We start from the raw sequence: 27559 nt of genomic DNA, 5'->3' as shown, positions 1-27559 counted from the left end.
TCTGTGTTCTGTGTGTGTTGATTCTGGTGGGCCATGCCAGGGAGAGAAGCGTGTGTGGACTGCGGTGGCCACAGTTTAGCTATAAATGACTCCCTTGCTGCCCAGGTTGTCAGTGCTTGTCACGGCATAATGTGAGATGCTCTGCCCTGATGGGAGCAGAAATGGAGGGAGCATGCATTGGGGTAGCCTCTTGCCTCATTCACCAGAGGGTTCATGGGCACTGTGGAAAACGGGCCCTGGCAGGAGCCTAGAATCCACTCCAGGGCATAAAGGTTCTGGAAGAGTGAATCCCAGGCCCCCAGAGAGAGCTGCCCAGAGCCAGTACATGGCTGCGCTGCTGGAGGTGAGATTTGGTTCAAGTTTTCATCACTTGATTAGGCCCGGTCTCCTGTTTACCCTGCTATGCCGCCCACGTGGGAGATCCAGGGGCTGTTTAGCATGAAACAGCCTGGGATGCAGAAATCTCAGTTAAGAGCAAAGATCCTATTTCATTTCCAGAGTCATTTAAGGTGAAAGTCTGGTTAGTGGGCGCTAATGCCTTCGGGCTGGAGCACCCAGAAATGTATGCCAATTAACAGACGAGAAGCACGGCTCTGTCCTGTTTAAAGAAATGACGAGAATATAGACACATCTGCCTAGAACGTCTGAATACATCTTTGCCTCCTCCCTCTTTTCAGTCTCTCTGTACCCCTTTCACTAGCCATCACTGTGTTTTTGGAGCCCCAGTTGTGAAAGTTTACAAGTTCTCCTGATTCTGCTGTCCTGATACTGAGGTGAAGTCACTTAAACACTGCATGCCACTGGGCAGGGACTTCTGACCACAAACCAGGTGCTCCACTTTCCCTGTCTATAAAATAGGAGGGTCATAATAGCACCTTCCCCCAGAGGTTCTCGCTGGGGGTGACTGAAGCCTGCAGAGTGAACAGGTCTTCATGTTGGTTGCCATCACCACCATCTTGACCTTCCTTCTGCAGGCTGCTTGACCTACCTAGACCCATGCTCTTCCCCCAACAGAACCAGGAAGCCTGTTCTCTAACCAGGGACTCAGAGTCAAACACCTGAGTGAAGTGGGAGAACTGTGCACCTGGGCAGCCCTGAGTGTGGCCACCCGGGGCCGGCCAGCCGCCGCCCTGCAGCGAGTGCGGCCACATCTCCTGGCTGTCAGAAATGGAGATACTGACACGAAATTCCTGATCTTTAAGTACTGGCAGTAAGTGCAATATTCCAAAGCAGCCTGTCTGACAAACGAATCCCAGCAATGTGGCACATCTGTCCGCCCAGCCAGCAGTCTTGAGCCCTCCATTCGGCGCAGTGGGTCATTTACCACAGCGCTTCTAAAGGCTCATCTCTTCCACAAGGTCTTCCCAGGTAGCCCCAGAAGAGCTGCGTGTCCTTCTCACCTTCTCAGCCCCGGCACCCTCAAGGCCATCTTCTCTGACCGCTGTGACCCCAGCACAAACCTGCTGTTGATCCACCCCCTTCCCCACAAACACACAATGCATTAGAGGCACTTAGCAGAGATCTGCAGGAGAGCTAAGTGCCTTAATGACACTCGGGTATTGATTTAAAGGATTTTTCCATTCCTCCACTTGGATTTCCCGAAGCTGGCGCATCTGTGGCAGTGCAAATGTCTTAGAGGTTAAGTTCCCAGAGGCCAGGGGATGATTCGTGATGTTCTCTCTGGCACATGGAGCATGTAACTTGGCATAAGAGACTCCATATGATAAAGGCACGGATCTGAGGATACCATACACTGTTACCTGTCTTTTCGGTGAAATTTACAGTCATATGCCAAGATCTCTGGCTCCACCAGCCTGGAGCCCATGCTGCCAAGTTCTGGTCTCATGTCTAAATTTGGAGTTTCCAGGAGTGACCAAATCTCCAACTTGTGCAGACTCAAGTCCAACAGAAGGAAACAAAGGTTGCTGTATTTAAATCAGGCACAGACAAGTTACTGTTGGTCTGTGTTCATTCTAAGCCAATAATCTAAGCCAATAATCACCCATTCATTCATTCACCTGGCATGGTTTACTCTATATCAGACACGTTCTAGACTTGGAGAATGGTGAGGAAAATGAAGTACAAAAAATCTCATGATGAATCCATTCCTGCACATAGAGCGCCGAAGGCCATATGGGACTGAAGAAATGACCCTATCGAACACATCCATCTGTGTGACGACCTAACACTCAGAGAGTGGAGCCCAAACTGCACGTCCATTTGGCTCTTAAGGAATGGGGCTAAGGTCAAGTCAGAAGCCCTTGCTCCTAGGCCAGAGCTGTTTTCAAAGCGCCTGCAGAACATTCTGAACAGGATTCTAAAGACACCATGAATGACGCTGGTGTCCAGGCTTGAATGTCAACACACAGTGACCTTCAAAGAAACATGATGCTCATCGGCATCCTCAAAAAAAAAAAAGGTCCTTCTGAGAATAGAAGGTGCACTTTGCAAAGGAAGTCCCCGCCCCCTGCCAGAACCACTTCCAAGCATATTTTTTAAATGTCCCAGTACACCTGTGGCACAAGACTGCTGCCCAGGTGATGGAGGTGGGGAAGGTGGGTCCCAACACTCCCTAAAGGGGTGTACCTGTTACACCCACCATCAAAAGCCTGCCAAGATTGCCCATATCCCTGTCAGCTGAGCAGCACTGGGGTCCCAGTCCTGCCATGCCCTGCCCTGCCCTGCCCTGCCCGCCTCCTGTCCCCATGCGTCCCTGCTTTCCTCCGGGTGCCTGCTGTCATTTTCAAAGGGAGCTCAAGTAATCTTTCATGGAACAACAGCCTAAAAAAAGCCTCTCCACATCATGTGCTTTAATCTTCCTCAAACTAAAATCCAGATTGTGTCTCTGGTGATCAAAGTCTGTTTCTGTGCCACCCCTACCTGTGGGGGTGGTTAGACCTGCACATATGGTTGACGGGCAGCTCGATGCCCAGGGGTGCCAGGTGAGGTCACCAGCATCTTCCAGGAGCTTGTGGTCTCACCACGTTCCACAAGGCCAAGACAGACAGGCCATGTGTGGGTCTGTTTTGGTCCCACTGCTGCAAACACAGGATTTATGAAGACGTTTGGTGCTTGGCTCCCAAGAGATCTGTGCTCGGCCAGGGCCGAGTCATTCTAACCCAGAGAGCTGGCACCTCAAGTTCGGATGCCTTGAGTGACTCCTGCCAAGTTACAGGGTTTTTTCTTCCCCCTAATCCGTGAGCTTCGCTGGAGGACGAGCGTTGCTGTGCACGGTGTCCACGGCCTCGATGCTCTCCAGCTGCAATCACCGGCCTGCCTCTCGTGGTGGAATTTAGCTTTATTGATTTCTATTTCTGACTTGCTTGACACAGACTCATTCATTATTCAGGAAAAACCTGGCTATGAGACCACAGTTTGATATCCTGCCAAAGGGAGACTGAGCAGGCGGGACCTTCGCGAGTCTGCTTTTCAAAGAATCAGAAGCAATGAAAAGCAAGTCGTTGAATTCCTCAAGTTACTCATGTAGGGCCCAGATTCTGAAACCCAGGTTATTCTGTGAGTGGCGGGATAGCTCAGTAGATAGACACGGAGCTTGTGAACTCTGAGGGCAAAGGTTTAATCCTTGCACGAACGAGTTATTTTTCAGAAGAGAAAAACTCCAGTGCTTAACTGGAAATGAACCTTCCTCAGCCATCTCTTGTAGGTATGAGGTGGGGGTTCCAGGGGCAGGGGTGGGAGATGGTGTTGGCCCCCCCAACAGTTACCATCATTAATTCCTCCACTGACTCATATGGACACACGGACACTCCGTCCCACTGCTGCAGTTCAAGTCCAGCACTTCCCACGAGGCTCAAGGCACAAGAGGACATTTGAGGGTGAGGGCGGCCTTTTTAAGGTGTTCTAATATGATGCAGGGGACAAACCCATTTTGCCGTTTGTTCTTGGTTTTGTTTTTCACGAAGCATAGAAGTAAAGGAAATTGTCCTTAATCCATAAGAAGTGAGGTTCAAATTAAAGACGGGGGAGAAGTTCCTTCTAGAAATTCAGGCTGAAACATACTATTGAAGAAAGTAGTGAAATTATCCTCCAGAGAAATCTTTTAAGAACAGAACTAATTACCACCTGTAAGTACCAATTTGTGCATAATCCGATCCTGGGGGAGGAAGCTAGATGAGAAAATCTCTCAAAATCCCCTCTGGGCTTCCCCACCAGGTGGAATTTTCACTATAAAAAGTCTGAAAGACTTTGGCTGATTTCCGGTGGAGATCCAGGGGCGAAATGCTGCTAAGGTCACCAAGGGCAGCAGGCTGCCACTTGCGGTGGAAGCGAGCTCTTGGTGCAGTGCTTGGCCATTCCTTGGGGTAACACTGGGGTCCAGTGGGAGGCTGAGGTCCCTTAAACCCAAAACAACTCTGATTTCCCATTTTACCTTATTTCAGCTCCATGGATGGTCTCAGTAAAGAAGAAGGCGCTGGGGGGAGTAGGGCAGGGGAGGAGAAGAGAAACCTTAACCACAGCACATGCAGCACCAGGGTAACGCTTCTCCTGGAATGGGCAAACTTGTAAATCCCACCTCCTCTACTCACTGGCTAGGTCAGACTGCAGTGAGGCTGGGGGAAGAGGGTGCCCTGCAGGGGTGGCTGAGGCCAATGCCTGGCCCGCAACAGGCAGGGGGCCCTGAGCAGTACCCAGTGGTCTAGCCAGCACTGCTGCTGCTCTGTTCACTGCTTGGCACCTTCTGACCTTTTTCTACTTTTTAATTTAAGGAATTATATTCTGTGATGATAAATGGAACAAATAAAGCCATCCAATTTTAATAGTCAGTGTTTTACCTTCAAATGCCTCTACTCGCATTACAGTCTACCTTTCCATTCTGCATTGCATCCTCTTCTAAACAACACTTTGAAAGGGGTTGAGAAGCTGTGAGAGGCCTATGGAGGAAGGTGCCCCATTCTCCTCTCCCAGGCCCTTTCATCCCCACCCCGGCTTCTTCCAGGCTCACTCTGTCACCTCTCACATTCTTGCTCATCCATGTTTACCCAACCCATCAACTCAGTATTTCTAGCTCTGGCTACTCTCCCGGTTTAGTTACATTTTTCTCACTACCTCAAACAGGGGATGGTTATCAAGTCTGTCTGTACATCAGCATCACATGGGCACTTTCAGCACGACTAATGCCAAGGCCTACCCCACACCAGTCATTCAGACTAACGAACAGTGCTGAAGAACTGGATTCTAAATGTCTTGCTGCCCTGCCCTGCCTATGCCTGTGAAACTAGGCATAAATGTTAAGGATGCTTCTTGCTACAGAAAACTCAATCTGTCTTGCTGACAAGTTAGTACCTGGGATCTCTGTTTCTCCTCAATAATGAATTACTTTCAAAGTCATGAACGTATAAACCATACAAATACAAATGATCTTGTTTCTCTTTTTGCCTTGGCTACCAGGAAACTCAGAGCCAAGTTCATGATTGACTGCCCTACCCTTTATATCCATACATAGAAGATATGATAATAATTTTATAATTTAATGCTATCCCCTTGCCATATCATACTACCTTTACTTTCCCTTTGTCTTGACTTCTGTACTTTCTTAAAAAAAAGAAAAATCTAGTTACACTGCACTTTTAGAAGCCATTGCCAATTCTTTGTGGGATGAGGTGGGAAATGTTAGACAACTTAATTAAATACAGTCATTGACATGCAGCCCTTCACAGCACAACAGCTCTCAAGCAGATGGCAACAAGCACCAAAGTAGAGACTCAGGCTCCAAAGAAACTTTTTGGCTTTGGGGTCAACTCCCCCAATAGAAACCTTCATATTGGCTCTAGTTGTTATAGAACATCTGGAAACATATCTGAACTGCATATTAAATAAATTAAGATGATTGAAAAAATTCAAGCAAAACAGACAGACAAAATCTAAAACCTTGACATGCAATTCTGTACCTATCTCTTAAACTCAGCAGATCCATACATAAAATTTGTAAATTCTGGCCATTAAGGAAATCTATCAGGTTGGTCTATGGAACGACATATAAATAATAGTCAATAGTAGAAGTTTGTGACCTTGAGTATCAGACAATGTGAATGGATCACCTAGACTAAGAATCATTCCAGTTGTGCAAAAACACTGAATAACTTTCTAAAGCCCTGAGTACTGCAGACAGCCTGAACTATGTCCCTACATAACCCTCCTCTATGCTTTGAGCTGAACTAAATACCCAAATACTACTTGTTCCCAAATGTAATCAAAAAGATTGCGCTCTGCCACTGAAATGTTTTCTTGTATCTGTGAGAGCATCAGTTCTCGTGGCTCAGAGCCAGAACATTTCCTGATGTGGCCAGGAATCCTGGGGGACCACAGGCCCAGTTGCAGCCAGGACCAGAGCTCTGGGCTGCAGGGAAGACCCCCCTGGGCTAGTGGTGATCACCATGTGTTGTTAAATACAGAGGGGCTCCCTGTCCTTCTGAGCCCCATCCCAGGCCATCTGCCTCAGGACTTGGGGGCCCAGCCCACAGTCTCCTAACTAACCTGGCTCTGCCCCTGGCCTCTGGTGTATGGACGGGGTGGGGGGACTGTAGGCCGAGGGTTTGTGCCATTACAATTATAATTCCTTTCACATAACAATTGAAGGAGAAGGTTGTCTTTTTTTAGAGAGGTAAGAACTCTCAGGACAAGGAGGAACAAGAGCTAAAGCTTCACAAGTCTCTAATATTTAAATAGCCTTAAACATTCTGTCACTTTCCATTTTTGCAAATATGGCTTTGTCTTTGAAGATCAACACTAACCATTACAATAACTTAATGAGCATAAACTAGCAGCTGCAAAGTTTAATTAATTTTTAATATATTTTAGTTGTGTAAATAATGCATCTTTATTGCAGTCAGTAAAAAAGTGTATATGAAATGATACACTTCCATGGCTCAAAATAACTATCATGGACATGTCAGCATGTGCCTTTCCATTCTTTGGCATCTGGGTGTGCACCAGGTGGGGCTGGGCCAGACCCTGGATCAGACACAGCAGCAGTGACTGGGCCAAAACCAGGCCCGACTGGGGTGTGAAACTTCCCAGAAGGATCCCAGGAGCAGCCAGACCCGCCCAGGGGCTTCATGGCAGCCTGTAATTATGAGTGCTCACTGCATACCAGGCACTGGGGTGTTACCATGCCCTCTTCCCATTTGACAGAGGGAGGAACTGAGGCCTGAAGAGATGCAACACTGCCCAGTAAGAAGAAAAGCTGAGAATCGACAGGTGCAGTGTGATAGATGAGAAAGAAGTCCATTTTACATGATTTCTTTTGATTATGTTTGGGGTTTCTTTTCTTCCTTTCCATATCTCTGAGCACACCAAGAAGAGAAGGGGAGTCTATGCCAGTGGGGAGAGAGGAGATTTGGACAGGCCAGGGGAGGGATGGTTTTGCCACCCACTTGCCCTGTGACCCAGGACAAGCCCTGAATCTCCAGGCCCTCCTTTTGCTTGTCCCTTCATGGAGGATATGGCCCTGAGGTATCAAAGAAACCCCAAACTTGACATTCCACGTCTCTGGTTGGTCCTGCATCCACACACCACATACCAACTAGAGCTTGGCTTGTGTGCTTTGCCAAAGATCTTCTCCAAGTTTTTGCTGAAGAGGTTCCATCTTATCCCCTGATTTCACTTAGAGTTACACAGATTCATTATGTGTGATTTGTGGCATTGTGCTGCTACCACTAAAATTAAGATCCCGAATACACAGGAAATACTACTTCAATGGGGTCACTGAAGTAGTATTTCCTGTTCTTGGGAAAAATAAGCAAGAGCTACTTTTTCATTCACCACCAGGAAAGCCTGAATGACAAATGGGAACAGGGAAAACACGTTAAGACACCTGAAGCAACACCTCGGGAAGAACCCCCCACAGCTTCATTTTGTAACATTATGTGATCCCCAAAGTGAGGAGTGTCCCTCCTTGCACTATCACAGAGATAAAAATAATGGAACACCCCACACCAGGGGTATGGAGACTGGCCTCAAGCAACATGTCCAGGCCTGGCACAGGTGACTATAGGAGTGAAGCCCCACACATCCAGAAATATGTAGTGACTTGATTTTCCTGTGTACACAACAGTTAAACTAGTCAAAATCAGGACATGCAGGTACTAAACTAAAGTAAGAAAATGTATTATAATAGTGTCTCAACCACAGGCCTACGAGAGAGAGCCCCTCAGTTCCTGAAGTGTAGTTTCTGTCCCAGGAACACTACAAACAAAAGCCATGTCTGAACCGTCATTTGAAAACGATGTTTGTTTTTTTATTGCAACACATTCTTAAGAGATTTGAAAACTCAGGAGGCAGCATCAGCCACTTCATATTTACAAAAGGCTGATGTGTGGCATTTATTTGAAGATAACCATTGATCTGACAGGCTTCCCCGAACACCTTGATCATCTCCCCAGAGAAGGGGACTCTCTTCCTAGTCAGTCTTCCCGGTACAATCCCGGTTGTATGTGCTTTCTGCTGAATACGATCCTGGTTATTCCACATTTCACCGGAAGTCACAAACCTCAAGCGTTTTCAAACACAATCTCTTCTTCACTAACAAAATGCTTGCTAAGAAGTTTAAAGCACACAGGTTTAACTCCTGATTGCAAACTCAATTAATTCAATATATTTACCCATTAAAATGCTTGATGAAAATCCACTTATGTTTAGGTGAAATTTTCAAGTTCGCATGAGTCAATGACGTGTCTTGAAGTTTTTGCTAAGGAGGTTTCATTTTATTCTCTAATTTTACTTGGAGTTACATAAATTTGTCTTAAATATGTGAACCTAACTTTCTGGTTATGAATGTTTTAAAAAAAAAAAAAAACAACAACCCACTCTCAGGAGAGATTGACATTTCAGTAATCTTTGCCAGCTGGCATGTTCAAAATAGAATCTAAATATTGTATTAACAATATCAGTAACAGGCAGGTTCGCTGGCCTTAATAAAACACGCTTGAATTGCGAGAGAAATTCTTGCTACTTTGTGTTTCACCCAAGCTTTCATTCACTACATTGATTTAATCAACTCTATGACAATCTCATTTTTTAATCATGTAAGAATTCTGAGGTTCGCTCAGTGCACATAATAAGAATCTGAAATCAAGCAGGTATAATGAAATTTATGTTACCCAGTCATTTTTGAAACTTTTGACTGAAGTAAACTGTACCCAGCAAGGTGCACACAGATGGACAGGGCAATGAATTGTCATAATTTACCTGTTCAGCACCCAGATGAACACAGCGGCTCCTTCGACCGGGTCTACACGGCCTTCTAACCCAGGGATAAATGTGGGCTCGACTTTTCTTTGCACGCTTTCCCTGTGAAGGAGCTGTGAGCAACACCAAGCCAAGAGGACCCACTGGAGTCACCAAGCACTGGATTATTCCTGATTTCATTGACTTCTTGAGAGGTGGTGGTGGGGTGGGGGAGGTTTCTTCTAATCTTACAGAAGAAGAAACAGATGTTCAGAGCCTCCCTGGTGGCGCAAGGGGTTAAGACACAGCCTATGAAGCTATTCACAGCCACTGCAGCATGAGTTCGATCCCCGGCCAGGGAACTACCCACATGGAGCAGCAGACCTCTTCTGACTCGCCTGCTGCTCACCTCAGCAATGAATTTCAGTAGATCTGCCTGTTCTGTTCCCCATTCTGTCTCTGGTGAATCCTCTCACCCCCCACACCTCTAGCCTGTACCCCAGTTCTTGTGTGCATAAATAAATAAATCTTTTTAAAAAAAAAAAAGAAGAAGAAGAAGAAACAGATGTTCAAAGCCAAGTATTTGATCACATTGAAAGGCTATACCTATACCTAATGAATGCATCGGTAGAAATGGCTATGTGCGTGTGTCACAGAGAGAGAGTTATTACAAGGGATTGTCAAAAACAGTTTTCCTTCCAATGCCAGACTCAGTTCTGTAGCACAAGAACTATTTTAGGCAATCCATTTTCCTCCAAATTCATTGACTCACAAGGCTAACAAATGCCATTTATAGTTAAATAGCCTTATACAGAGAAAAAATAGCCTGCACCTTGCCCTGCACCTTCCACACGCACACACAAAATGGAACCCATTTTCCCACTTAGCATCTTATCTTCTCTGCACAACATTTTGGGTTATGAACAATTTTGAATCTCATTAGAGGTGTCTTAATTTTTAAAATTAAGTTGGGAACTAGCAAGTGAGATTGAAGAGGCTATATCTTTGGTTCTGAACTGGATTTTCATTTCAATTACTCTTCAAATTATACTGATTTAAGAGGTGATTATTACTATTTTTCCTAAGAAGGCTGGGTAATGAGAAAAATGCAAAGGCATGCTAGAGAATGGATGCTGAGGCTCTACTCCCCCTGTGCCCACTGGCCCCCATCCCACCTCACTCCACCCATACCCCTTCTTCATTGCCTGCTGAGCCCACCCTCTTTGCACCCAGTTGATACAGCTGCTCACATCTGTCCACCTTTAGCGGCAGCCTTGACCCTGCCACTAGTCAGCCTTCTATCTGCCACGGTGACCGGGTGACATAGTGCGTCCCATCCTGTGGCAGTTTCCTATTTTTACGAAGACCTGCTACTAGTTCTTTACCTCCCCTTACATGCCTAATTTCAACATGCAATTTGAACTGTCCCACAATGCCAGTTCCCACCATCTAGTCACCCACCTCCCTAGGTTCCACTACCTTTATCATAATCTCCCCACAAATCTGCCAGGTACCTTTTCCTTTCATTTTGCCAAGCTCTTTCCTGGCAGGAATAAAGTCTGCTACCTCATCAGGTGGCTCCTTTGCTTCAGAACACCTGTGCACCACCCAGATGCTCAGTGCACTTCCTTGGACCTGGGTTTGTTTTGTGAGCTTGGTGAATGAGTGTTTCTGCCATTGCTGTAATATAAGGGCAACTCTTTTTTATTGGGGCCTAGAGCGCAGTGGGATTGAGAAATGAACAACTGACCACATCGAGTGGCTCAGGAAGGGGATGGATTCAGGGGGTGCAGGGACAGCCACCTTGTGGTGCCCAAGCAACACCCCCAGTGGAGGCTTTCCTGCCTCCTCCCTAGAATGGAGCCCTTCTGCCGTGCAACAGACCACCACAGCTCCTGAGTCATCCCTTCACTTTCATCTCCGACCACGACTGTAAGCCACATGAGATCAGAGGTCCTTTTACCTTGATTCCCAAGTGCCTCTAAAATTGGGGCTCTGTGGGTCAAGGTTGGCTGCTAGGGGAAGTTTGAAGAGATCTCAAGGTTAATTGTCAGTAATGGCCAGTGTCCCTCCCATCTCTCCCTCCTCACCATGAGGCGGTTTAGTCAAGACGGCTCTTTCTCCAATTCCAACTCTGACCAAAGAATGTGAGTTCCACTATTAATGAGGATTCTGTGCCTCTGGAAAATTATTTTAACTTGACCGACACTGCAGTATTCCCTGACACATTGGCAGTCCCATACATTCATGGAGAATGGCTGGTACGATAAAAAGAAAGCTGGAAAAGTCTCAGATGGGAAGGTCAGATCCAGGCCCTGGCTCCCCCACTTACTAGTGACCTATACTTGCATATCCATCCTAACATTTTTGTGCCCATCACTCTGGCTTTTTTTTTAAATGGCTGTGCTGTTGAAATACAGCTCCTTTCTCCATCTTTGCATCTGAAAACTTTCTATTTCCCAATCTGTCCAAGTAAGGGTAGCACATCTCCACCCCCAGCATAAGTCCATCGGCCCCTCTGGTTCCTCCAGCTACAGTGGTTTCAGCTGGTCATGTGACTCAAGAGCCACTTGAATTATAGAGCGATCCCCTTTTCCTGGGGACACTGGACAAATGCTAGATTCAAAGCTGATGTCTGCAGCCTGAGAAGCTGCTGGCAGTTACCCTGTGAACTCAACCTGAGCTGCTCTGAGCCTATTTCTACCAAATAGGTAGAAATTTCTCTGGTAGAAATAGGCTCTGGTGAACTGAGTTGGGGGACAGATACAAAAGCTATTATTACTGCTATGTTCCCACTTTGCATGCTTTGGTCAAGCCACCATCTCTGAAAAGCTCTACCAAACTCATCTTAAATTCTTTCAAGTCACAGCCAAACCACTAAGTGTGTTTCCAAGACAATGGTGAGGTTGGAATCTCACCGACACACAGAAATCATTGGTGATATGAATTTAGTTTAACTGATGCTATTAATTTCAAGATTTCTTATTAGTCAGGAAAAACATCAAGCTGGTTTAAGTAAAATGGAACATCTATGAGCTCATCTAGCCCTACCACAGAAGGGCAGTGGGGGGGGGGCGGTGACCCCTGTGTCTGCTCCTTTGCACCATTCTTACGCATCGGCGCATCCAACATGATGATGTCAGGCATAGTTTAGAGCTTCCAGACCCAAGATAATAGGTACCAGGTGAGGTGCCTGCCCCTCAACCAACCAGGGGCCTCTTATAACAAGCAGCACCTCCCATTTGAAGTTTATGTTGGAAGTTGAGGGCAGTGGAACTGAAAAGAGGGGAAAGATGCCTTCAGTGCATTAATATGGCTGCTGGTACCCTGTTAGCCTCGAAGTTCAAAGACATAACTTCAATCTCACTGTTGTGTTTCCCACCTATGGCAAAAAGTAGAGAATGAAGTCACTCAAAACACGAGAGAGGCTGACACAAAGGGCAAACACACCACTGGCATTTCTACACGTCACAAGGATCTGGTCACAAAGCCCCACAATCTGGCTGAGTGCATGGGAACAAACCCACAAGCAAGGCCCTGGGCTAGAACAGTGGTCGGCAGATGTCATCAGACACAGGCCATAGTTCTAACACAATTTGTGTCAAATAAGCAGAATGAGATCATCCTAACATCCCCATAAAAAAATCCAGAGCCCAAAGACAGACAGCTCATGTGTGCTACAGTGACCACAAGGCAGGACAAGTCCAATGTGATCCCTACTGGGATGTTCTAAAATTCTTTATCACTGCAAGCAGGTCTCTTTCTCTCCCTCCCTCCCACCCTCCCATTCCTGAAACTAATCCTTGCAAAGGTCTCCATCTACTCCAGATTCTGGCACCATCAGGCACATTAAGAGGAAGAAGCAGGAAAGCAGATCACAAGCCATTGCAATCTATTCCCAAGGAAGCTGCTTTCTGTGTCACATTTCTGGAGGTGTCAGCAAGGACAGCTGCTGAAGACTAAAGTTCTGCTCCTCTTTTGGGGTCTCCCTTGGGTATTTGCCTTCATGTTTCAGGAGAGTCAGAAAGAGTGACAACAGCCTTAAACACTCCCGGAGGTATAACTTCCATTCAACTGGGGAAGGATTTTTTTATGCTATTATTGTTTGGTCTGCTGTTGTTGAGGGTGGAAGGTATTGAAAATCCTAGGAAACTGCAGAAGTGCTCTCATACACATGATGAATGCTCTATTCAACACTCAGAAGTTGAGTTGGCCTCTGTGCATGTGCTGTTGATTTCAGGTCTCACAAAATGCCAAGAAGTGAGCACTACTGTCCTTTCAGCTAGAAAGGGAAGGCTGAGAATGATCAGGTGAGTTACTGGAGGTCAGAGGGCTGGTGGGCTGGACAGCAGAGGCCTTTTTTTTTTTAATATTTATTTATCCATGCATATAATAACTGGGGCACAGGGCAGAGGTATGGGGGGGGGGCAGTGAGAGGACTCACCAGAGACAGAATGGGGAGCAGAACAGGCAGACTGACTGAAATACACTGTTGAGGGGAGCAGCAGGCAAGCCAGGAGAGGTCTGCTGTGCCATGTGGGTAGCTCCCTGGCCGGGATTGAACTCGTGCTGCAGTGGCTGTGCACAGCCTCAGAGGCAGTGTCTTAATCCTCTGCACTACCAGGGAGGGCCAGCAGAAGCCTTTTAACCCAAGAGAGTCAACTCAGGTTCATGCTCCTCTCTCCCTGTCTGTGAAGGCAGTGGCGGTAGTACCTGCATTGAGCACCTACTCAGTGCCAGGAGCACCAGCACCACACCAAGTGTCCTCACGTCATCCTTACAATGATTTTACCTATCTTGCAAGACTGGTCTTTTTGCACCTCATGGTAGCTCAAAGAGGCTTACATAACTTTCCCGAAGTGAGAGGGCAATTAGGAGCAAGGCAGGGAAGAGCCCAAGGCATGTCTAATTTGAAAACTGAAGTCTGTTATCTTTACATCATCATTTGCAAAGACAACTGGGCAGCTGGAAAAGAAGGCACCAGAAAACACCAGAAAAAAAAGGGCAAAGGGATGGCAGGAGAGACATTCTCATAGGTTCACAAAGTGCAAGTGTAAGAGCACATGCACCCCAATCTAACCTATCACGTGCACTGTAGCAGATACCACCCCAGAGCTCTCTGCCACACCCTTCAGTCGTCAAAGAAACCAAACAAAAACAAAACTTGACCTCTGGCAGCTTGCAGGTTGGCGTTTCTAAGTTCACTTCTGAAACTCATGTGAACAGCTCACTCAAAGTACATTCTACAAAATTCTTTTACATTGTAAGCATCTTGGCAATTGTATAAAAATATTTCTAGATTTCCATGTATGCATGGTTAACAGAACTTCAAGGGAATTGACTTTTCCCATTGTGTTTTAAGATTGAGCACTTTGATAAAAGCAGGCTCTCCGGTGCAATATGAGCCAAGGTTACATAATCTTTATAATTTATCATCTGACACAATTTAATAGACTAGAAAAAAACATCTAAATGCTCAAAAATTTAAACTACAAGGAAGTATTCCTACTGATCTATAATAATTGGTAAACAGATCGATTCACTCTTGTTTACTAATAGTAATTGGTAAAAATACCTCTATCTGCCTCCCTCGGTATAAAATTCAGATACTCAAATATAATATTCATTCTGTTTAAGAGTTCCTCTCACTGATTCATCTTTGAATGACTAATTTCAGGATTTCTCTTTTTCTCCTTCTACCATCTTTAAAAGACCCTAACATTAGCTTTTTCCAACAGTCATGTGCAGGGGTCAAAAGCAAAAGGAAGCACCTTAATTACTTGAATGAAGGAAGACAACACAGGTCTTCGTTTCCATTTCATCTTGTCACTGGAATTGCTTTTAAGCATTCTAAAGGGATCCTCTCCAGCCCAGATCTGCAAAACACTGCAGAACATCTAAATCTCTAGGGTGGAGAACCAGTCTGAAATATTTATGCTGCTTTGAAGCAAAGATGGGCATGGGTCTAGGTTTCTGACTCTGGTTCTGTGACCTAAAGCAGACAATTGCTTGGGCCTTAGTGTACAAATGACATAAATACTCTATACAGCCAGACACAAGAGATCACGTGTTGTACGATGCCACTGCTGTGACGTGTCCAGCTCACACAAGTTCATAGAGACAGAAGCAGTTCCTGGCTGCCTCACTGGAGGGCCCACTGGGGGGTGGAGCAGGGGGTGGGCACTGCTCAATGGCAGGTGGTCTGTCTTCAAAGACAGGTGGTCTGTCTTCAGTACTGTCCTCCTCAGCTTCTGGGCACAAGGGGTGCCCCTTCCTGCTGCTGAAATGCCGTGCCCTTCACTAAGGTGATGCCCTGTTTACGACACCCCTGCTGTCAGCTACCACCTCTTTCTACTGGAAGCCTCGGTGTGCCAGCTGGTTGGCTCTGTAGACCTTTCCCTCTTTTCATTCTATACTCCCCTGAAAATCGTACCAAGGCCCATAAATTCAATGGGCTCAACTACTCTAAAACTCCCTCTATCGCTCTAGTCTCTCCTAAACTTCAGCCTCAGTTTCCACCTCCTGCAGGACTAGTCCCTGGCATAGCAAAGACAGACCCTCCACACCCACCGTCAGGATCTGGCCAGGTGGCTCTATGTCCTGTCCCCCATGCTAGCCACACCTCTGACTGCCCCATTTCTGTCCACAGGAAATGCCACTTTTTCAGATGCAACCCTGGATTTTCATGGAAATGGTCACTGTAGTTAGTGGTGGAGCCTGTTTGAAATTAAAGTCAAACAGAAAATACAGGCTATGCCACTGAGGTTTTCAGATCCCACGCTGGGCTGGGTGGCAGGCGCTGGGGAAGTTGGAGAATTGCAGATTGGGCAAATTTGGATTCCTGGGAGTCGGGGAAAGGTCAGAACTGACCAAAGGCTTTTTTTTTTTTTTTTTTTTTACCATGGAGTTTCCTTATATTTTTAAAATTAACTTAAGAGTATATTCTCAGAGACCACATGAAACTTGTGATTAGTCAGAGCTGACCAGTGCTCCTTTTCAGTTCACCTGATTGTAAAAACAGCTAGTGGACTTTATTAGTGTAGTTACATAAATATCTTTAAAGGTAAATCAGAGCAGAACAATGAGCTATAAGCCAGGAGAGCCCATAAGAACAAGGAGGGCTAAAGAGGACAGAAGGCAATTAGGACTTGGGGGGATCTGGAGAGAGGTTTATTTTCTCTTTCTGTTATAATTTTTTTTTAATGGGTGTGCCTAGGGGCAAGAATCAGGAGATTTATGCATTAGGTAGAAGCCCTCGTTTGCAAAATGGACGAGAGAGTCAGCTTGTGGAGCAGATTAGATGAAAAAAGCCAAAGAGCCCTGGGCTGTGACCAAATGTCAGAGAACGGTGTGGGGGAGGGTCCGGGTAACCCCAGACAAAACCTGCAATCCCAGGGCCTTTATGGGAGGAGAGTGCCAGAAATAACCGCAGCCTCCCGAGTCTCCAGTCAGGTGAGGCCCTTCTGAGGGAGCTTGGGAGAAAGCTCCTTTGAAGGGTTGGGGAACTTTTCACCTTGATAAGGCTGCAGGATTAACGCTCAGAGCACACCTTTGCTCTTTTCCAGCGGCCCGGGAGGCGCCAGGCACTGGACCAGAAGGAGGCTTTTCCATTCACCTTCTCTTTTAATGTTCACATATTCTGGAAACACATTTCAGAGACCCACTTTCCAGAAGACCCAAACGGAGGCCCAAGGTCAAACAGCTGGTATCCAGAGAGGGAGAATTCAAACCAGGGTGGGTGTGGTGCTGACTCTGGGTACCCGCTGAGCTCAGATGATTTTAGAGCTGGGTGCAGCTTGGGGTTAAGGCTGGCCTGTTGATGAGGAGTCTGAGATAGGAGTACACGCTCTTTCATTTCTCTGTATAACCCCAGCAGGAGCCGGGACATCTCTGATCTTTTTTGCCTGGTCCCAAGAATCTCCGGCCCCAGCAAGTGGACCAAGGTAGCGTTAGCAGGAAGATGAGAGCCCTGGGAATCCATGTTCAGGGGACTATCGCCCTATTTTCCTAAGATTCAGAGTTTCTATAACATGTTGTGATAACTCACTCTGGGAACTGATCGCACGCTTCCACTGCGTTATTAATATGAATCCATCCAAATCCTCAAGGGGACCCCATGAGACAAGTATCAGAAGTTAAACCAATTACCCAAGAAGCTAAAATGGGGTTTGCTTTCAGTTTGCCCACATCAATAATATCCTGTCTCCCTAAGATCCAGGAGACCTTTGAGAACTGTCTTGTTTGAGGACTGAGATCTTTAGGCTGCCACCACTCTCCTTGCCTCTGAACTCGTCCAGGTGCAGGCACAGTTGGCTGAAGCAGTATTTTTTCCCACTGACTTAGAGTTAAGCTCCCAAATCCATTTTGACCTATTTTTAAGGGAGATGCTAGAATCAAACAGAGCAGACACTCCATAAGAAGCTCCTCGCCCCTGAAGGCCACCCTTAATTCACTTAAGAACATGGAGCCCTAGGGACATCACGTGGTTTGACCAAAGTCAATAAGCAGGACACGAACCAAGGTTCCCTGAATTCACTATCACTTGTTTGACATGCTGAGTGCTTGCTCGTGAGCCTTTTGTGGCCTGAAAGACAAGCAAAGAGAGGTACCATGTGCACCTCAGCAGTGAAAGTGCACGGGTGAGCTGCAGAGAGGGTGAAGGTTGTGGACAGTGGGTGATTCACAGTGTTACTCCGAGGAAAGTATAGCAAATCCTGACTTCACGTCACCCAGAGGACCTCGGAAAAGGCGGCTTTAAGTGACACGAACTAGAGTGAAACCAATACAACTGGAGGCTAATTGAGATAAATAAGAGTTACGTTCTTATATATCTCTCAGGTCATAAAAACAGCACCAAATTTCTAAATGAAGACCCAAAAGGCTTCTAATTCTGGGCAAACATTTCTGTTCACTCATTCATTCATTCATTATTTCGCAACTCAGTTCCTCCAGTTCAGGTCACAGGTGGCCAGAGACTATGTTGGCAGCTCAGGGTGCAAGATAAGCTCCCTCCCTGGAGAGGCTGCACCTCCCTGAGCAGTCACCCCCACCCACACTCACGCAATCTGGGGGAGCAGACGCACCAGTGAGTATCATATCCCTGGGATGCAGAAAGAAACCGGATCCCCAGAGAAAACCCACCAGACCTGGGAGCACATGCCCACTCCACACAGTGGCCGCTGCCCATTTTTTCTCGTCAACACACAATAAAACCCCATTCAACAAAACAACATCCAAGGACTTGCTGTACACACAAGAAGCCAACCTAGAACTCAGGAGACAGGCTTTCTCCAAAGCAAGCCATCTACCTAACATCAGAATCAGCTTCAGGAGGTTGGCAAGGCAAGAGCCCCTGGGCACTCGGGAACCAGGAGTACATTGAAGCGTCTTGCAGGATTTCTCTGCATTTCTCTAGACTGCCCAGTGGGTTGTGAGAAGTGAATGGAAATAAAAATCTGTTAGGTGTGTTATGGAATTTATTTTAATTCCACTGCTGCATACTCCAGACAAAGATTTGATAATTAGTGACCAGATAGTGGTGCCATGTAGAAAAGGCAGGCAGAGGGAGGGCCAGGAAGGCCAGTCAGGTTTATGTGACTCATATCGGTCCTTCCTGGAAAGGGCCAGGACCTGTGTTCTGACCCCAGAATGGGCTGAAAGTGGCTAAGGGGCAAGCTCCAGGCCTCTCCGGGTCATGGGAGCCTAATACAGTGCCTGGCATGCAGACAGGGAAAATGCAGGTGGGGCCGCAGGGGAGGGCTCAGAGCAGAGCTGGGGGAGGTAGTCAGAGGTGCCCAAGGTTAAGGCAGCAGCGGGCAGGCCTAGTAAGGCCCTAGGGCAGACAGGATGGTTTGTAACCGCTTTTGGTAGAGGGCACGTGAGACTGACGACAACAGGGATGCCCTGTGGATGAAATCTAAGGGGCCAGAGGAAGGTCAGACTGGGGGCCAGGAAAATGTCTATGATTTTTAGGAATCTCTGGCGCATTAGGATAATTCACCTGAGGGTGATGACTACTTAAAGTCATCTAATTTGGAATGTGTATGCTGCGGTGGGGACAGGGAGTTTGGAAAAGGGATGCATATAAATGCTTTACCTTAGGAAATAAGAGCTGTTATTAACTGATTAAAATTAAGTATATTTCAAACACATAGAGTCATACAGACACAGAGTAACAGACTGCTGGAGACCCCTGTCAGCTGGCCCCTCCTGCAGTCACACTCACCTGCCCGCGGTCACCTTTAAACAATGGTTTGTCACTTTCTGGCTTTCTGCTAGGTTTTCATTGTGCAAGGACTGAAGTGCTCTCTAGTCCCTGGAACTGCTAACAGACTGAAATGGTCTCGAGCAGCCTAAATAGCATTTAGAATATTGTGAATTGATGAAACGACCAATTATGTTAAGTACCCATGCCTGATGTAATCCAAACCCAATCTTACCCCATTATCCTGAAAACTGAGAGGTGATTCATCGGGAACCAAAATACAGAGGCCACACTCAAGTCGGACCTCAAGGACTTCCAGTTAATTCTGGCAATTGGCTCATTGTTGGAAAAAGTTGTACGACATTTCTGTCCAAGGGCTTACACATCAGCTATTGGGCCACACGCAGGTCCCATTGTAACCATCAGGTCATGTGATCCCTCGTTTCAGGTTTTAACTTCCATTGCTTCCTCTTTGGACATGACAACATTCTTCTCATTCAGGGGCACTTGGGGATGACACCACCGGCTTACCTTGAAGCCAGCGATGTCATCATCCCCAAGTGCCCCCAAATGGCCTGTGTTCTGCACTACCACATTCATCTGTGCTCCCCATTCCTGCCCCCCAAGCCTACATGCCCCTGTTGCTTCTGCTTGCAATGCTCCTTCCTCTCATTTATGCATGCCCACATCTATCTATTTTTCAAGGCTTCGCTCAATTCCCAATCCTCCCAAGATGTGACAGCCCCTAGGCACCCAGCTTCCTGAGGAAAATAAGTCTCTTTTCTGGAAAAACATTCAGCACATTTGCTTATGCTGCTGCTCCTGCATTCTTCAGGTCGCAGTCCCCAGGGTCACTACACACAGCAGGTTGGCCCCAAGCCCGGCTTGGAACGCCAGGGTCAGGGGCATGTTGGGCTTCTGTGGGCCAGTTCCTGAGCCTGTGTCATCGGGCACGACCAAGCATCACTTTCTACACACTTCTAAGAACTGAGTTCTTTAGGGACAGGCATCCTGTTCCCCCTCAATGCCAATCTTTGTGGCTGGAACCTAATACCTGAGAAGTTCCTTGGTCTGATCACCTAGAAAAATGCATGTGATGGGAAAAAAGAAAGTGTGCAAATTTTGAAACTGTAAAGGATAAAGAGAACAAAAGTGGACATCAATCAGGTATATTCTCTTCTACTTGAAAATAATCTACACCTCCTACTGGCATGATCAGGGAGCTGCCTTCTTTAGAGACCCAGTCTTTATTACAAAACTTCTGCTTGTGGGCACGAGCCACTTCATGATGCGCCAATAACACCCACCCAAGGGACACAAAAATATTAATTAGGAAGCAACATACATAGTTGGAAAAATCTTATCACAACAAAATGTCTCATGAACTCTACGTACAGGTACAACAAGTGAGGAAACATCACAGAAAAAGACTGTCGACAAGTCTCTACCCACACGCTCGAGTTCTCACCAACTTTCTTCTGATTTCCAATGTACCAAAAATAAATGGGCAGTATTGAATTGCATGCGGATTCAAGGAGCATCTGAAATTGTAATTCTCAATGCCTAGAGTGATCAGGAAAAATTTTAACCCTATCAGGAAGAGAAAAAAGGTCGACCACTCAGGAGACAGAAACTTATTCATGAAATCATTCAACTTTAGAAATGTAATCGATATTTCTCTCACGCTTCCCGCCTCATAGATTAAAAAACCCACAACTTATATTCAGGTTAGAACAAGTCTTAAATAATGTAGAACTTAATGAACAAAAATCCAGTAAGAAAATGCTCTAAGAAAAGGAAAAACTAAAGATTTTTTGAAAAACTAAAAAGATATATATAAACATGAATATCACAGATCAAGAAGTAAAGATGCACATAACTTTGAAATTCACTTGAAAAATAAAAACCAATAAGCTCATCATAATCAGTTTCCACATAGACTATCTGAAGGGAGAACAAGACAGATTTTTTTTTAAATTATGTATTAAATTTTAGGAGTGGATGGAGTTCCCTTTTTTCTTAAATATTAGGCTATCTGTGATGGTCATTAAAATTAGGATTAACCCAAACTTGCCTGCTGAAATTGTACCTGTATCAAGCAAAAATACAAAGAAATTTTTTAAGCTCCCAATTTCCAATGCAATTAAAGAGACACCATGCAATTGCAGGATGTGATGACACCTGTTACAATTGCTTCAGCTACTCTGGAAATACAAAGATGGGTGTCTTTAGCCTTAGCCACACTGATAGTCAATGCCTGGTCCTCAGCGTATACTTTTAAGGACAGGAGGCTTAACAGCTTTGAACCAACCAAAATGTAGGAAAGCTCCTCACCATCAGCCCTGTACAGTTCTAAAGCTCTTGGTACAACCACTTCCATCTACTCTGGGCCATTGGGCTGCTCTGACACCTGGCAGTCACCAGGTTGATGGGGAAAGGAAGTGGGAAAATCTTAGGAGCCAGCCCTTTTCATCTTATCTACAGAGCAGACAGCCCAAACAGCAATCACCCCAAAGTGATTTCTTAGAGCACTTGGAATGCATCTTACTCTTCTTTTTAACCATCTATTTGCCTTTAACTTTGGTCATTAATACACTTTGAATTCTTGAGTGCCTCAGATCAGCCCTGGTGCAAAGCAGCAGAGGAAGGGCGCCCCTCTTCCAGTGGCGCTTGCAGGGACGAAGGAGGGGACTGAACAACAAGACCTGGAGCAAACCACGGTCACACCCAGGTACACATGGATATTAGGGGAAACAAGGAACGGGTGGTGTCCACGATGGCCAAGAGGCCAGAACACCCAAATCATACCTCGTTAGTCCAGGCATTAGCAACCCACAGAGGGGTGTTTCTATGAGCCGTCTATGCTACTGTCGCACGTCTACAGCCCCGCAATTCCAACTTTACCAAAGCAAACCAAACACTTCTGCAACGTGACCAGTGATGCCAGACCAAAGCAGCAGCCCTGGCTTTAGACTAACAATTCATAGCAATCCGGAGAATTGAGTAGAAAGAAATAAAGAGAACTGGACAAACATACCAACCCACAAGAGCCACACTTCTCCAAAGAGTGCCCACTCCCAGACAGGACAGAACTTTCCTGATTGCTCCCAAGCATCGAGAAGGGTCACCAGGGGGCAGGAGGAGAAGAGGTGCTGCTGAAGACCTACCTTGTAGAAGGGCTCCATTTCTCTTGAAGAAGGTACTGCCCGGCCAGATGGGTGGACCTGATGTGCTGAAAGAGAAAAGAAGCAGCATTAAGAGCAGGTCATGGCCACTCACTCGCCGGAACTCAGAGCAACCTCTTCTCAGGCACAGGGTCCAAGTGGCCTCGAACACTTTCCCAATGATGCATTATTTACACCCTCTGAAAATGCATCTTTAAAAACCATTAGGATTGCTTTATGATCGATGGGCTTCCTATTGCACGGCGGAACTGTCTGTGTGGGGCTTCTGGTTCCGGTCTGGCCCACGCTCTCTGCCGGGCACTGCAATCATTTGTACATAATCAAAACAGCAAATTCACATGGGTCAACATCATAGATTATGACTTAAAAACAGCTGCTATCTTGCTCATCATTTTATGAATTTACGTGAGGAAGAATTCCTATCCATGTTTTCTGAGATCAAGTGGGTTTTCTGACAATTCCTGGTGCCACCTGGATGTTACAAATGTAAATGTGGCTTTTTCCCCTCACTGGGTCCTTCCTATACACAGATGACCTCTATCCACTCCTTCCCTCCCATCCTCATTTCCTATCCTGTTTTCAATTTTTTGACTTCAAATGTTACATCCCATACACCATAAAACACTTTGCAGATACATCCACCCACAGCCTAGTAATAGGAGCAGCAAGAAAATGAGCAGGATCAATATGTCACAAAGACACAACTACATTTATAGACAAGCATTTTCACTGTTTTAAGGCACCAAGTGACAAACTTTATAACCCTGACAGTCTCAGTAAAATATCCTTAGGATGGAAAGTAGGTTATTCTAAGTCAGCAGTTGGTTTAGAGTACCGTTAGCACTTACTCAGAAACGTTACTACAGCCAGATCAGGAGGTGGTATAAATTACTCTTGCCAAAACAGTGCACAGCAAATGATACTGGTTAATGCATTATCACCTTCAACAGTAAAATAATTAAAATTTGTTCTGAATAATGCATTTGAAGTTTGGGTCTCCCTGGTGGCACAGGCATTAAAGTCTCAGCACTATCAAGCTATTGTCAGCCACTGTAGCCTGAGTTTGATCCCCAGCCAGGGAGCTACCCACATGGTGCAGCAGACCTCTCTTGTCTTGTCCCCTGCTCCCCTCAGCAGTGTTTTTCAGTCAGTCTGCCTGTTCTGTTCCCTGCTCTGTCTCTGGTGAATCCTCTCACCCCCCACCCACCCCCACACCTCCGGCCTATACCCCCAGCTCTTGTATGTATATATAAATAAAATAAATCTTTCCCAAAAACACGTTTGAAGTTCAAGAGCCATGCATGCACACACAGGCACACTGAGAATCAGAAGGGTGATATGACGACGGCCCCGCCAGCCAGCAGGGCCTCTACTGACAGGGGTAGCAACGCTGTTAACAAGGAGTAATGCCAGCGACACATCCTGCTGACTGAAAGCTCATTACCAGAGGCTCAAATAGCACTGCAGTGCAGGGCCGCGTGACAAGATGGGGCAGGAGCAGAGAGGGAGGAAGCAGAGAACCACAGCAGCAAAATACTAATAAACCTCCAAATATTATCCATTGTGTTCAAAATGATAAACCTTGATGTAAATGAATGAACCTTTTCTGTTTTACTTTGTTTGGAGGAGCTGGACCCAGAGTTAAGTGTGAACAGTGCCGCTCAGCTCCGGCTCTCCCTGCAGCAAAGCCTCCCAGTGCTGGCAGCTGTGGCTGCACGGCCAGGGGTGGCCCAGAAGGCACTAGATCTGGCCAGGCTCTCAGGGAGCTGGCAGCAAGCTGATGTCTCTTCCATGCAATTCCTATGCTATTACGTTTCAGGGGTTTCGTGGCTCAAAGTTGCGTGAAGAATAATGTGTATTAAAATGCTTAAGATTATCTTTTAACATCCCCAGCCAGCTGCTGGGATTTTACCATCTTATTTTTGTAAGGAAGGAGGAAGCAGCAAGCAGCAAGCTGGTGGTTGCCAGGACCTAATCACCTGATTTCTAAAGATGTTTAAAAACTGAGGACTTTATTATAGAGGAGTTGGTGCTTCTAGAGGATTCGATAATTGAGTATTACTGCAGGAGCCTGAATATCCAGCTTACTTCCATCCAAATCTCCTTTTTATCCTGACCTTGATTTGGGTGAGAACTGAGTAGATACCAGGGATGGAGTAAATGTGGAGAACTGAGGTTGGGTAAATCCAGTGGTTTAGAGAAGAAAAATTCTCTGTGTGACAGAAACCTACTTAGTGGTTTCTATAGCACCCATTTAATGTACCTAAGTCACTGGTCACTGTTCTGGTCATTTGGCTGAGTGGTCATGTGCTCAGCTGGACTGGCCCAGCCACTTTCTCTGACCCGGCCCAGCTGTCAATGATGTGGTCTCTCTAGCCCAAGGCAAGATGGTGCCTGTCATGCTCATTACAAAGCTTCTGAGCTCATGAGCCCTATATTTTCCACTGTTATTTTGGATGGCCCCTCAAAATGACATCTTCTGTCTCTTAGAATATTCAAGTATTTTGCTAAGTGCCTATGAGACTGTCTGGTGCCGAGAAGGACATGGGAGGAGGCATTGAAAGTCCTATTTTATGACCTCAAGGAACATACCTAGCCCCAAACATCTATGATTTCACCTAAAAAGATAAGAAATGCTGATAGAAAGGTCAAGGGTTATTATGGCCTCAAACTAATTGTTTTTCCATCTGGAGATGTCCTTGGCTTAGTGGCCTTTAAAGTGCAATGAAACTAAAAGTGTCTATTAACCCCAGTCATTTGGAGAAGCCAGTGATGCAAATCTTTGTAGAGGACTGAGACCACCCTGGAGACCATTCACTAATGGGGCCAATCAAGGAGAGGTGCGGTGGCGTTTGCAGGGAAACAGGGACTTGACACCATTTAAATGCCAGTGACTTGTGGGTGGTCACTGCCACGAGAGATGGCCATTAAGGCCCACTTAACCTAACAGGTGGGTTTTAATCACCATATAGTGATGCTCACATCGCTGGACCCTAGGAGAGCAAACTACCACTTACAGAGCACAGCCGTCAGCACCTTCTGTGTGCACCCCGCTTCTGTGGGCTGAGCAGAGCAGAAGCCGTTGTCCACATTCTCCAGGTGAGGAGATGGAGGCCCTTGGAGGTGAAGGAGTGACTTAAGGCCTCCCATGGCTTGTTAGGGTTCAGCTAAGGCCCAGCCAGGGCTTCTAGTGCCGGCCCAGGGGGCCGGAGACACGTACACACCAACAGGCCGATTTCAGTTCTCATCTTCCATCTTTCTGGCAGTAAACTCGTAGCTACCCTTCTCCACAGAAATAGGCTGTAGATAGTAATTCACTAAGAATCTCTCCCAGGCCAAATCCAAGGCTAGAAAAAGCAACCAGGATAAGATAGACCCAAGGGCTCCTGTCAACAGGAACAACACAACTGAGGCACCAGGAGAAACCCACCTCAGTAACACCCAAACACAATTCCAAGACCTTCAACACAATGAGCCAGACCCTCGTTGTGACAAAGGAAGCCAACCAACAGATCCAGGGGTCTTGCCTGCCAGAAAGGCAGCTTATGGAACTGGCTGTTTGGGACACTGATTCAGCTGATCTTGAAGACCAGAGCTGAGCCAGCAAATCCCAGCAGGTAAGTGAGCATGGGGTCCTGAAGCATATCATTCCCAGGCCTCAGCCACTTCCTGGACCTCGCTCTCCAGCTGTACTACTCTGCATTCCCAGAGGGTATTGGCAGTGAACAAGTTGTGCAGCCCTAAGGTGACTCTGGGTAAGATGTGATCTGTCACGTGTTCTCTCTATACTATGAACTGACATCATTGTGAGAATGGTTTGGATGATAACCCAGACCCTGAGGGGTTCTGGCAAAACCCATAACTACCCTCTAGCATGGACTTTCTCAAAGTCTAATGAAAAGCAAGTTAAGAAAAGCACTTTTTAATAACAACCCAGTGGCCAAATGTGAGCTGACATTTGAGAGAACAGGGTATGAACCTGAGAGAACAGGGTATGAACCTCGAGCAACCTATATTAAGTGAAATAAGTCAGACACGAAAGCAAACACTGTGATTTCCTTGCACGAGGAACCACAGCAGTCAAAGTCAGAGAGACAGGAGATAGAATGTTGAGTTGCCCAGGCAGAAGCAATTGTGTTGCGCAAGGTGCAGAGAGTTTGGATACTGGCTGCACCACAAAGAGAATGTAATTTTGTACCACAATTAATAGATTTAATGTAAAGGGGTGGGGGGGGGGTAGGGAAGGTGAGGGAGACAGGAATATATAAGGGACTCCAGAAGAAGTGAACCACAGCCTAAGGGATTGGGGCAGTAAAGACCAACCTATGTGCAGTGTCTCTGACTGGCCCCACCAGTACCATCTCAGCCAGAATGGCCCATGGCATAGTAAAAAGCAGAAAGTTCAAACTCACTAGGGGAAAGGAAGGGGAGGTAGAACAGACTATCCTGAGACAGTGCTCAGAGGCCAGAGCTTGCCTGCTACTCTGAGCAACTGAGCAGATTCCAGTCACATTCTTAGCACTGGAAACAGGGTGTGAAGGCAATGTCTTTGGATGTATGACGTCTGCTCCCAGGAATGGGAGAGCCAAAGCAGTCGTAACAAAGGGGGAATCCCTGGAAACATACTTGGAGTTCTACTGTTTTAATTCTAATGGTGGATTAGTCACCAGAAAGTAACAGAAACACAAATAAGATTGATGTCACACACTAACACAGACCCCTGGGGTGAAAGGTGCCAGTTGCTGAGGGTGGAATGTCCTGATTCAGAGGAGTCAGGACAGAGAATGTGTGTGAAAAGGTCTTAAGTTCACAAAGTACCCTCTACAATTTGAAAAACACTCCTAACGAGGACAGTTGAAGGTTCAGAATTCTCAATACTTAAATATTCCTCCAAATAATAAAACAAAACTCAGGTGCACTGGCATTCAAGGAGCTCGCAGAGATTACCTGGACCTAAGGCGTGGTGGGGAGAACTCTAAGCCTG

At 46.2% G+C, this 27559-nt stretch overlaps 1 protein-coding gene across 2 annotated transcripts in view; it reads right to left on the bottom strand.

Moving 5' to 3' along the window:
- The window catches only part of FOXN3 (forkhead box N3), a gene marked incomplete at its 5' end in the record, with an annotated part of 204506 nt that overhangs the window by 79500 nt on the left and 97447 nt on the right, over positions 1-27559 (bottom strand). For both annotated transcript variants that reach the window (XM_084240662.1, XM_084240663.1), the window contains one exon: positions 22558-22622. In XM_084240662.1, the coding sequence (XP_084096788.1) occupies positions 22558-22622 (65 nt within the window). The remainder of the gene's footprint in view (positions 1-22557; positions 22623-27559) is intronic.

The sequence above is a fragment of the Talpa europaea genome (assembly GCF_964194135.1).
Source record: "Talpa europaea genome assembly, chromosome: 8".
NCBI lineage: Eukaryota > Metazoa > Chordata > Mammalia > Eulipotyphla > Talpidae > Talpa > Talpa europaea.
Note: the sequence above shows the minus strand (reverse complement) of the source record. Positions and strands in the feature narration are given on the sequence as shown.